The 11,360-nt window shown below is 46.7% G+C and overlaps 1 protein-coding gene across 1 annotated transcript; it reads right to left on the reverse strand.

Moving 5' to 3' along the window:
• Nucleotides 1-190: 190 nt before the first annotated feature.
• Nucleotides 191-7,367, reverse strand: TMT1A (thiol methyltransferase 1A). The gene is made up of 2 exons (XM_081082629.1): nt 6,399-7,367; nt 191-1,815 (listed from the first exon to the last, which is right to left on the reverse strand). The coding sequence occupies exons 1-2, from the start codon at nt 6,897-6,899 to the stop codon at nt 1,579-1,581; spliced, it is 738 nt and encodes a 245-aa protein (XP_080938755.1). The 5' UTR covers nt 6,900-7,367; the 3' UTR covers nt 191-1,578.
• Nucleotides 7,368-11,360: the final 3,993 nt, after the last annotated feature.

Consider the following 11,360-nt stretch of genomic DNA (forward strand, 5'->3'; position numbering starts at 1 on the left):
TTTGGACTTGAATTTTTCAAAACACATTCTGATCCTTCCAAAATTGCTCTTTCTAAAATCTGCTAGCTGTGTTTACTAGCGCAGTTACCTGGCTGAAGAGAGAAAAAACCTGTATGTTTAAATAGCTTAACTTTCCACGAGGAAGGAAAGCCCTCCCAGAGACATTAAGAAAAATGAAAACAAGCGAGTTAGCATATCAACGATTTATTTCCATTCCTAAAATGCATCTGAATTTATTGACTTGCTATTTAAAATAGGCCTTTTGCAAAATCATCTCAGAAAATATACTAAATTTATTAAAATACATGCAAACTATTTCTGAAGATTCTACTCTTAAACCCTCTGACTGATCAGCCCAGCACTTGTGATGATTTTCAGAGGCTTTGGTGGTTGCCAGGAACAAAGAAGTCATCTTGGGGTGGGTGGAAATTTGATCAGAATAATCCAACAAATAAATCCTTGCCCACTTCTTACACACTCACGAGTTGTCTGCTTTTTAGGGGCTCTTACGAAGTGGACCTAATTACACAAGGTTTTCCTAGTAACAGTGGGCCTTGTCCTTGCCTGCAACTGACTGCATTCAGGAAAGTATATGCTAGATAGCAAGGAAAAGGAACCCAAGACCCTTAACTGCCTCAGACAGTTTCATGAAAATACTAAAGTGTCAAGTGTAATTTTCAACTAGTCTTTCTTTATTCAGTTTGCGAGTCATTAAGATATTTCATTTCTCCTTTCTCAAAGTTTTCTTTTGAGTGATTTAACTACTTAGTTCACCAAGCTCTCAAATCAAAGAGGGGGTGAAATCCAAATCTGTTGGGTAACAACTTAAATAAGATAGTTGAAGTTACTGAATAAACTAAGGTTTGTGGATAATGGTAGACTTTAATTATGAAAGCTCATTGTTTCCTCATTGTTTTTTAAAATATATTTAAAAAATATATTTCTATTGACTTTAGAGAAGAAGGGATAGGGAGGGAGAGACAAAAACATCAATGATGAGAGAGAATCATGCCTCCTGTATGCCCTCCACAGGGGACCAAGCCCATAACCTGGGCATGTGCCCTGACCGGAATCTAACCGTGACCTCCTGGTTCATAGGTCAACACTCAATCACTGAGTCTCATTGGCTGGGCTCATTGTTTCCCTTTAAAGGAGAGTGCAAAGCTATTTTGTATTTGTTTTGTTTTGTTTAGCTAATTTATTCAACAAATATCTCTTAAGCACTTATTATATACCAGGCATTGGGAATACAATGATGGGAGAACAAACAGCACTTAAAAAAAGTGCTCATAGAAATACATATTTACAAATGATGGTGTTATACAAGAAAACAACATAGAAGTAAACTCAATCCAAGTGCAGCCTAAACAAAACTAGAAAACAGCGATGCAACCTAACATGGACTGATTCTTTGGGAGACAATAGGAAATGGCTAAATAGGGTATAAGATAAACTTTTTAGGATGAAATTCAGCTTTACCTAAAAAAGGGTTTCTCTTTTCCCAATTAGTATTTAAGTGTAAAACGGAAGCCTTAGGTTATCTGAGCCATTCATTCAGCTCTCCGCTCCCCACTGGCACTATTTCACAGCATATCCATAGATGTGAGGGCGCACCAGCGCTATAGACAGCGGGGCCTGTATGCGCTGCAGCTGTAGCTTGGAGAAGCCGGCCCGCTCCACCGCCTTCCAGCTCTCTCTGGTCAGGTTGCACCCATCAAACAGCAGGTACCAGACAGGATCCAGGACCTGCTGCCAGAAGTAATTCCAGGTTGAATGCTCAGCTGCTACATGCTCCAGGAAATAAAAAGCCCCTCCCTGAAAAAGAAAAGGAAACCCATTTTAGTGTTCTGTCTCTGCTTTGCAAACCTGCGGGAGTCTGAATCCACACCACACACTGCCTGAGACTAACTAACCATGTCTTATATTTTTGTACCATTGTCACAAGAACGTAAGCATGATTAATTAAAATACTGAATCAGCTAAAGGTGTTAATGAATTCATGGTAACATTTTGTCAGTAGGTATTTTACTCAACAGTGGATGCTCTGTGTAAAATACTGTCAGGCAGGAATCTGCAAGTGCTGCTTTTATCTAGGACAGTCCTATAAACATAGGTCAAGCATAGGCCCAATAGAGGCTACATGTTATTAGGAGGTCTTCAGAAGTGCTCTACCATCTCTGAGGTGAGCAGGAGGAAAGGGACCTAACAATTACTTCCAAACCCGTGGTGGCTGCCCCACTCTTCCTAACCTCCTCCAGCTACCCTAATCTTGGCTATCCCAGGCAGACAGCTGAGAGCTGGAGTTCCCCCAAATTCTCTGGGTAAGTCTAAGATCTGTGTTCATGAATGGGAAACTTGCTATTTCCTGATTTTTAAAAATGCCATAGAATTGGACAGGAGAGAGAGGAGGCAACTCGGGGCTGGGAGGTTGATATTGCTCCCTGAATAACATAGCGACTGCCAAGGGGACAGCGGCATATGCAGGTTTACGGTTTGAAGGGAGATCTGGGCTAGATATTTTGATTTGGAAACCATCTGTGTATGGGTAGTAATTGAAAAATTTTGGGGTGAGTGATATAGCCCAGGGGGATATATAAGTGAAATGAGAACCGAAAAAGAAACATCAGTATTTAGGGATGTGTGGAGGAAGAACAGTCAGCAAAAGTGATAGGAATGTTGAAGTCAGAGAAATGAAAAGTCCAGTGACAAGCAATCTGGTGCAGCCATAACAATATTTGCATTAAATGAAGTCAGTCCTACTAGCTATGTAACTTTGGGCCAGTGTCTTAACCTCTTTGAGTCTGTTTCCTCAACCCAACATGAAGATAATACCTACGCCCAGCTGGTGTGGCTCAGTGGTTGAGCGTCGACCTGTGAACCACGAGATCATGGTTTGATTCCTGGTCAGGGCACATGCCTGGGTTGCCGGCTTGATCCCCAGTAGAGGGTGTGCAGGAGGCAGCCAATCAATGATTCTCTCTCATCATTGATATTTCTCTCTCTCTCTCTCTCTCTCTCTCTCTTTCCATTCCTCTCTGGAATCAATAAAGATATGTTTTAAAAAATGTGGCGGGGGGGCGGGGGGTGGGGAGAAAAAAGACAATACCTACTTTAAAGGGCTGTTGTGAGGATTAAGTGAGACTGTGATAAAGCTCCTGGTTGCAATCAGCAAAGAGCGGTGCTTCCCAGCAGCTAAGGCCGTCTACCAAGAACATGATCTCCTTGAGAGCATTGTCAGTACAGGGAAACGGAGATGCTCATTACTTGCTTTGCAGGGGTGTTGTGAGGTTAGTAACTCTGTGAGCAAAACTTCTACTAACCATGCCTAGTGAGTGTGCAGGCTTAGGACACAACCCAGCTCTTGAATATAAGAATCAGACCTTTTTCATTTATTACTTTGATGTCGGCCTATCCTTGGGCCAAAGACAAAATTACATTTTGCCTCTGAGTACTTATTTCCAAGTCCTTTTCTTCCTCTATCCTATATGATAAAAGCGTAGTATGCAAATTGTCCCCTCCACCGGGAGTTGTCTGGGGGAGAGTTCGACCAGGGGGCGGAGCTGGCCGGGGGGAAGGGAGGGAGGCCCCAGGCGGCAGCTGGCAGCTGTTAGGGACCGTACCAGTGCCTGAATTTCGTGCACTGGACCTTTAGTTAGAAAATAAAATGGGGGATTACAGACACCCTTTTCTCCTAGAAAAGTAAATGAAAATGTTAAAATATCCGTATTTTGTGTTCAACTATATTTAGAGTAAAACTATTTTAAACTAGTTTTTAAAAATTAATAAAGGTAAATGTGGAAATTACATACAGGTATTAAGAATTTCAAACTATGCAGAAAGGTGTAAAATGAAAAGAAATTCTTCCTCACCTCCATCCCATTCCCAAGAGGTACCACTGCTAATATTTTCTTGTCTGTCATTCCCATTAACATATACATTGAGTGGCCAGATTATTATGACCACCCCATCAGTACTTCATTGACACTTCCAAAAATATTGAATATTGAAAACTTCTTAAGCAAATACTCTCAAGGTTTTATTATTATTATTATTTGCATAACTAATTCACTTCATTGTACTGATGGGTGGTCATAATAATCTGGCCAGTCATAATAATCTGGCCACTCAGTGTATATATATATATATTTAGGTATATTCTTTCCCTCCTCACACACTTTGATGTAGGTTTATACTCTACATCATATTCTACACTTCGATTTTTTTCATTTAACATTATCTCTTGGGAATTTGTTCATGTCCACATGATAAGTCCTCCTTGTTGGCTTTTAGGACTCTTAGGTTATTTCCAATTTGTGCCATTACAAAAACTATAATGGATGAGTATTTGCACATTTGTGCAGCATAGCTACAGGGTAAATTCATACTGGGTAAAACAGCATGTTCACCTTACATTTTGATTTATTTGCTTTTGCTTCTCTTGCCTTTGAGGTCAAGCTCATAAAATCCTCTCTAAGATCAAAGTCCTTTAGTTTAATATATTTTCTTCTATTATTAGAGAAGTTGCAGAGAATAAGGAATCCTCATTCACTGCTGGTGGGAATGTAAACATGGTACCAACACTATGGACAGCAGTATGGAGAATCCTCAAAAAATGAGGAATAGAGTTACCATATGACCCAGCCACTCCTCTTTTCGGTATCTACCAGAAAATTTTGAAAACATTTGTTTGTAAAGATATATGTACGCCTATGTTCACTGCAGCATTATTCACAGTGGAAGCAACCTAAGTGCTCTTAAAAATAATATATATATTATTGATTTCAGAGAGGAAGTGGGAGAGAGATAGAAACATCAATGATGAGAGGAAATTATTGATCAGCTGCCTTCTGCACGCCCCCTTCTGGGGATCGAGCCCGCAACCTGGGTATGTGCCCTTGACCGGAATCGAACTCAGGACCCTTCAGTCAGCAGCCTGACGCTCTATCCACTGAGCCAAACCAGCTAGGGCCGAAGTGTCCTTTGACAGATGATTGGATAAAGAAGATGTGGTACATTTGTACAATGGAATACTACTCAGCCATAAGAAAAATGAAATACTGCCGTTTGCAACAACATGGATGGGTCTTGAGACTATCATGCTAAGTGAAATAAGTCAGACAGAAAAAGTCGAGAACTCTATGATTTCACTCATATGTGGGATATAAAACGGAAAACAACAATGAGCAAACAAACAACAGCTCATAGACATAGACAACAGTATGGTAGTTTCCAGAGAGGAAAGGGGTGGGAGGTAGTAAGGGTAAAGAGGGCCAAAGGTATGGTGATGGAAGGAGATGTGACTCTGGGCGGTAAGCATACAGTGCAATATGCATGATGTGTTACAGAACTGTACACCTGAAACCTGTATCATTTTATTAACCAATGTCACTCCAATAAATTTAAGTAAAAAAATACCTTGATATTATCAAATCGCCCTCCGAGGAGAGCACTTCCTCCCATGTGCATGGGGTGTCCAATCTCATAAATGCACCCCAACACCATACGGACCTTAAAAGCCTCTGACAGCATAATAGGTAAAAATGGTATCTTGCTCTAATTTGTTCTTTAATTGTAAGGTTGAGCATTTTAATCATATTATTGGCTGTTTTTATTTATATTTCTGTTCCTGCTCTTTGCTTATTTTTTCCTGTGAGTTTTTCTTAATAATTAAAAAAAAATCCTACCACCTGGCAGGTGTGGCTCAGTTGGTTGAGCATCAGCCCCTGCACCAGAAGGTCACTGGTTCGATTCCCCGTCAAGTTGCGGGCTCAGTCCCCAGAAGGGGGTGTGCAGGAGGCATCCAATCAATGTTTCTCTCTCACTGATATTTCTATCTCTCCTCTCCCTTCCTCCCTCTGAGATCAATAAAAACATATTGTAAAAAATCCTACTGACCTTTGACTAGTAATGTCATTTAATAGGAAGAAAGTTAACCCTTTGTCTATCATTGCTGGCAAATATTTTTTCTAAGTTTGTTCTTGTTTGTAGTACTTTTCCCCCTGCAGTTTAATTTCTTTTTTTTAAAAAAAAATGTTTTTATTGATTTCAGAGAGGAAAGGAGAGGGGGAGAGAAAGAGAAACATCAATGATGAGAGAGAATCATTGATTGGCTGCCTCCTGCACGCCCCCTCCTGGGGATTGAGCCTGCAACCCAGGCATGTGCCCTTGACCTGAATCAAACCCCGGACCCTTCAGTCCTCCCTGCAGTTTAAAAATTTTGTGTATTCAGATTTACCTGTCTTTCCCTTTATAGCTTCTTCCCCACTCTAAGATTTAAAAAAAAAAAATCAATAGTGTCTTCTCTTTACATTAGAACGTTTGATTCAGCTGAAAGTGACAGGCCCACTCTTGGTGATGTGGTTGCTGCTAACCAGCCCTCCGCACACGCTGACACTCACCGGCCTCAGCACCCTGCGCACCTCCTGGAGGATGCGCTCCTGGTTCTCCACGGAGCACAGGACCAGGGTGCAGACCACCGCGTCCATGGAGCCATCGGCCACCGGGTGCATGTTCTCCCCGGCGGCCACCACGAAGCGCTCAAACTGCACGTGTCGGTTCTCAGCGATGCTCTTGATCAAGATCTTCTCAAAGTTGGGGTTGGGGTCTACACAGGTCACCCTGCATCCGGGCGGATAGAACTGGAAGTTGGCCCCGGTGCCACAGCCCAGCTCCAGCAGGCAGAGCTCCCCCGACGGGCTCGCGTGCTCCTGCAGGCTGCTGAAGAGCTCCCGCTTCCGGCTCGCCATCTGCTTGTTGTACGTTGCGGTGAACCTCACCAAGAAGAAGGGGAAGAAGCACTTTTTGCATATCCTGTTCCACAGGCCCAGGAAGTCCAACAGGTATAAGGGGAATGCCAGGATGCGGACGGCCAGCTGCAGGATGAAGATGGTAAGCGCCATCCCTCGGAAGAGGAAAAACAAAACAAAAACCAGGGCTCAGAGAGCTGACTCCTTTAAGCGCAGGAGGGAGGCTCCTGGCCACATCCCAGAGCCAATCAGCCCCAGAGGGGAGGACGGGCGGTGCCGGGACAGAACGCCGGGCCGAGGTCCGATCCGGGGCAAGTGGCCCGTCTCCCCCAATCAGGAGACGGGGGCGAAAGTTGACTCAGCATAGTTTTCCTGAAGCAAAATAAGGAGGTTCCCGGCTTCTCCTCCGAAGGAAAGGGGCTGACCGTGCCTGGTTCCGAATCTGCTCCTGCGCCCCCGTCTCTGGGTTTGGAGACGGCTGCTCGCTCCCAGCCCAGAGTTCTCCGCGCAGCGCTCACTCCGGGCCCAGGTCTCCCAACGCCCTGGGCAAAGGAGACAGGACCCGCGGGTGGAGCCCGGTTGAACCACAGCTGAAGCCTGCGGCCAACACCCCTCCTCCTCTCCCTCCCCCCCCCCACCCCCCTGCCCCCTTGCCCCCCCCACTGAGTTGTTTAAAAGGAAATTGAAAGGACGTGCCTACCCGCCACAGTTAAGAAATTTCCCTTTCGCGTTCTGGGCTGAGAGTCAGAGGTTCCTAACTCAACAGTTATTTTTAAGTCGCTGTTTTGGCCTGACCGTCTTTTAAAGGGCAAGTTTCAGTTTCAAACTGTGCACCGCATTATCCAGCTAACTAAACAGAAATAGTTCCCCAGAATGTTCACATAGCATTGATGCAGCTGAAAGTGACAGGCCCGCTCTTGGCGATGTGGTTGCTGCTAACCAGCCCACCGCACACGCTGACACTCACGGCCTCAGCACCCTGCGCACCTCCTGGAGGATGCGCTCCTGGTTCTCCGCGGAGCACAGGACCCGGGTGCAGACCGCCGCGTCCACGGAGCCATCGGCCACCGGGTGCGTGTTCTCCCCGGCGGCCACCACGAAGCGCTCAAACTGCACGTGTCGGTTCTCAGAGTGGGGAAGAAGCTATAAAGGGAAAGACTGGTAAACCTGAATACACAAAATTTCTGAATGCTCAAGCATTCAGAAATATTTCCAAACATCCTTCTACTTTTAACAAGAAAAGCCCCAGCTTTAGGCTGGTTGGGGAACACAGCAGTTTTTAAAAGTAATGATTACATTGTGGGGTTGTTTTTTTTTTTAAAACTGGGTGATGGATACAGAGAATGTGCTTATTATTTCATTATTTGTTATACCCTACATGTATTTTATAAACTTTATATCTTCCGTTTTTAAAATTTATTGGTGTGAGAGAGATTTGTTTTTCATTTATTTATGTGCTCACTGATTGATTCTTGTATTTGCCCCGACTGGGAATCAAACCCACAGCCTTGGCATATCAGGACAATGCTCTAACCAACTGAGCTGCCTGACCAGAGCTATCTAGTCCTTTTTGTTGTTGTTGTTGTTGTTGTTAAATATATTTTTATTGATTTCAGAGAGGAAGGGAGAGGGAGAGAGAAAAACATCAACGATGAGAGGGAATCATTCATCGGCTGCCTCCTGCACACCCCACACTGGGGGTCATGCCTGCAACCCAGACATGTTCCTGACCTGGAATCGAACCATGACCTCCTGGTTCACTTGGTTCACAGATCGAAGCTCAACTACTGAACCACACCAGCCGTGCTCTATTTCATTTTTAACAGCTTTTCCGAGGTGGAATTGACATACAATAAATTGTACTGCATATTTAGACTCATAGATACAGAGAGCAGACTGATGATTGCCAGAGGGAAGAGGGTTTAGGGAGCTGGGTGAAAAGGTGAGGGACTAAGAAGTACAAGTTGGTAGTTACAGAATAGTCACGGGGATGTGAAGTAAAGCATGGGGGATATAGTCAATATTGCTTAACTGTGTTTAATGACAGCTTAATAAGTTTTGACATACTGTGTATACACCCGGGAAACTGTCACTTCAGTCATGCCATCCCTTCCCCCTGCCCTCACCATCCCAAGGCCACCACTGATCTGTCTTCTATACCTAGAGATTAGTTTGCATTTCTTAGACTTTTATGTAAATGGAACCACAGACTATGTGCTTTTTTTTTTTATAGGTGGGTTTTTTTTGTTTGTTTTTTTTTTGTTTTTGCTTTTTTTTAAGAGAACTTTTATTGCATCACAGTCCTATATCAAGGTATCAGAAGGGCCACCACCCTCTGAGACTCTGGGTAGAATTCTTTCTTTCTTGCATATTCCTTCTCCTCTCTTGTGAATCTATTGTAGGTTTTTTGCTGTGTGGTTACTGGAGCTTATATAAAACTTCATCTAGATATAAAAGTCCATTTTACACTGACTACAACTTTGATTTTATACAATAACTTCCCTTTTATTCCCTCCCCTTTATGTTTTTTTTTTCTTTCTGGAAATACACAGACATTTTCAATGGAAGCAAAATGGGGCAATGGCTGGCTGTGGGGGACCTGCGAGGAGCCCAGGCTGCCAGCTTCATCCCTGGGGAGGAGCGGAGGCTCTGGCCCAGCTGTGTCTGCGAAAACCTCAAGGGTGGGCACCTGGCGGCTCTGAGTGGCTCCTCAGCTTAATTACTTAATCACACCCCACGAGTAATCAATCAACCCACAAGTATTTAATGATACCATGCGAGTGAGCCTGCAAGCTGAGTGAGTGAGCCTGCGAGCTGGCACAGTTCACCAGGAGGCCTCCCAATTCAGCCCCTTTTTAAGGAGTGGTAAGCAGAGCTCACTGTGGACTTTTAGCTGGAGTCTGGGAAATGCTGCCCCTCTCAATCCACACACATCAGGGCAGCATTTCTAGGGGCCTGAAGGGTGGAAACTTGCCCCCCCCCCCAAAAAAAGAAATTACCCCACAAACCAAATAAATAAATAAATTACAATAAAGAAACAGCTGGTCTCACTCCAGGAAACCTCCCTGCACCCCAACCCAGGGCCCTGGCCTTGCCTGGGGACACTCCACACCTCTGAGCACCAGCCAGGCCCAGGGCAGCGCTGAGGGAGGACAGGTCACAGAGAGGAGATGCAGACCTGCTCTTAGAGACCCTGACAGAAGACAGACCCTGCTCTCCAGCCAACCAAGGGGCGAGATGATTGGGGCAGAAAGGCTACGGCCAGGAAACGGCCGCTGCATCTCGGCCAGGGCACGGGGCCATACACTTAGAACCTGGAGCCTCCTGCGGTCAGTCAGGGAGAGGTATCCGCTGGCCTTCCTTCCCCTGGCTGCCGGGCCCAGGGGGCGGGAGGAGAGGGAGAAGGTGAGAGCAGGTCAGAGTAAGGCAGCAGCTCGGTGGCCACCTGCCCAGGGTTGCTGCTGTGCTGGCCTGCACCGCTCAAGGGCAGCTGGCGGAGCAAACTGACGTCCAGTCCACACTCCACTAGCCAAGCCACACACCCTGGCCCAGGGCCACATCTGCCCAGAGGAAGGGACTGCACTTTCTAATTCTCACAAAGGCACCACACGGGCTAGAAGTCGGTCCCAGATGGGGAGGGGTTAGAACAGGCGGAGCCCCCAATTTAGTCCCTCAGCATGAAGGGAAGAGCTGAGCACAGAGAAGGGAAAGGCAGACAAAGTGCAGACTCCTCCCCTCCCCTCTGCCGGGCGATCTGCTTCTGCCCTCCTTCCCCCCCAAACCCGTATGCCACCCCTTTCCTCCCCAAACTTTCAGGGACCTCAGTTTCCCAAGTTTAATGGAGAAGGGAAGAGAGTTTCCAACATGAGGAAGAAGAGAAGGGCCCCGTGGCTTGCCCCTCAGCTGGTGCTGGGCTGCAGTGCGAGGAGGTGGCGCGAGGGGTGGGCGCTCCGGGCTAGGAGCTCCAGTAAGTCTTGATGATGTCCTTGATGGGGCGGCGGCAGATGGGGCAGCAGGCGTGCAGAGCCTTCTTGAGGCGCAGGCCACAGGCATAGCAGAGGCACATGTGGCCACATGTGTAGATGACCGTGTCCACTACGTGCTCATAGCAAATGGTGCACTCGTCACTCCACTGGCCCGTGCCTGGGGTCACTGGCGACTCGGGCAAGCTCACCGGCGAGGCGAGTTGGGGGCTGTTCCGCCAGCAGAGCTCCCCAGAGGTCCCGAGCTGCAGGTGCTGAGCAAGGGGTCAGAGAGGCGACTGCCCAGGGCACTGGGCGAGGTTGGTGTGGAGGCGAGGGAGCAGGGAAGTGATGGGATGCCCCGCTCTGCCAGGATGGTGGAGCCGAGGAGGCGGATCTGCGCGATGGCTCCATACAGACCGAAGAGCATCCACAGGGGCTGCGAGGCGTCCACGCACAGCTGCATGCCCGCGGCGGCGCCATTGTGGCTCAGGTGCAGCTCGCCCTCGGCGTTGACCAGCAGGCCCAGGATGTCGCCACTCTGCAGGGGCCTGGGCACGCGACACACGGCCCAGAACTCCCTGCGGTCCACCAGGGCCTGCGTGCTGAAGGGCAGGTCCGCAGGCCGCAGCATGCCGGGGTGGCACGTGGT

Source organism: Myotis nattereri (genome assembly GCF_964212035.1).
Source record: "Myotis nattereri genome assembly, chromosome: 2".
NCBI lineage: Eukaryota > Metazoa > Chordata > Mammalia > Chiroptera > Vespertilionidae > Myotis > Myotis nattereri.